This window comes from Carlito syrichta, unplaced genomic scaffold (assembly GCF_000164805.1).
Source record: "Carlito syrichta isolate Samal-C Ts95f unplaced genomic scaffold, Tarsius_syrichta-2.0.1 Scaffold305149, whole genome shotgun sequence".
In the NCBI taxonomy this organism is placed as follows: Eukaryota; Metazoa; Chordata; class Mammalia; order Primates; family Tarsiidae; genus Carlito; species Carlito syrichta.
Genome location: NW_007249245.1, coordinates 993529 through 994303, shown reverse-complemented (window position 1 = coordinate 994303; position 775 = coordinate 993529). Strand labels below are relative to the sequence as shown.

At 49.5% G+C, this 775-nt stretch overlaps 1 protein-coding gene across 1 annotated transcript in view; it reads left to right on the top strand.

Moving 5' to 3' along the window:
• Positions 1-506, top strand: part of FAM183A (family with sequence similarity 183 member A) — a 1681-nt gene extending 1175 nt beyond the window's left edge. Inside the window, exon 2 of the mRNA XM_021714011.1 lies at positions 5-506. Coding sequence (XP_021569686.1) covers positions 5-395 — 391 coding nt within the window. The 3' untranslated portion in view covers positions 396-506. The remainder of the gene's footprint in view (positions 1-4) is intronic.
• Positions 507-775: the final 269 nt, after the last annotated feature.

Sequence of the window (775 nt, the reverse complement as noted above, 5' to 3'; positions counted from 1 at the left end):
CGAGGGAGAAGGGGGTCCCGGACGAGGTCCATCAGAACCAGATCTTGCGGGAACAGTGCCTCCGAGAGCTACGAACCCAGAAGCTCTACACGCAGTATCACGTGAATCCCCTGCGAAAGGTTCACACGATCGCCAGGAAGCCCATGTCCTGGCATGACAACCTGGAGGAACCTGCGGATGCCAGGTTTCTGCATCTCATCCACCACGCTTCCCAGGGACCCAGGAAGAAGTACCCAGAGACACAGACTGAAAGCCAGGAAATTGGCTGGGACTCAGATCCCCTGGTCAACCCCGAACGCCAGGACAGCAGGCTGAACCACTTCAGGGTCTACAATGACATCACTCTATACAAGGCTAAAATGTGGAGCTTGGGAGAAGGTGATCGCCACAAGTAGAATCCCAGCGCTGGAGTCAGTAGCTGGATGTAGTGCCCAGAGAATGCGCTACCCAGAGAAATCACTTCCACTTTAAAGCCAAAAATAAAGGCAATTCAGTTTTAGATATTGGAATTTTGTGGTGTGTTTTTTTTTCTCCCCGGATTTCCCCCCCATTTTCAATTCTGTTGCGATACAGGTGAGTGCCATGAGAGTAGCCACGTTGTACTGTGACTCTGCCTCCGCCACCACAATCTCTGGGACCGGGGATGGTTCTGGAATCAGGTAAGAATCATTTAAATGCAGATGTATCAGGATCTTATTGTGGGTTGTTATTGCAAGTACCTTGACTCAAACTGACTTGAGCAATAAAGAAGATTTATTAACTCATGTAACAGGAA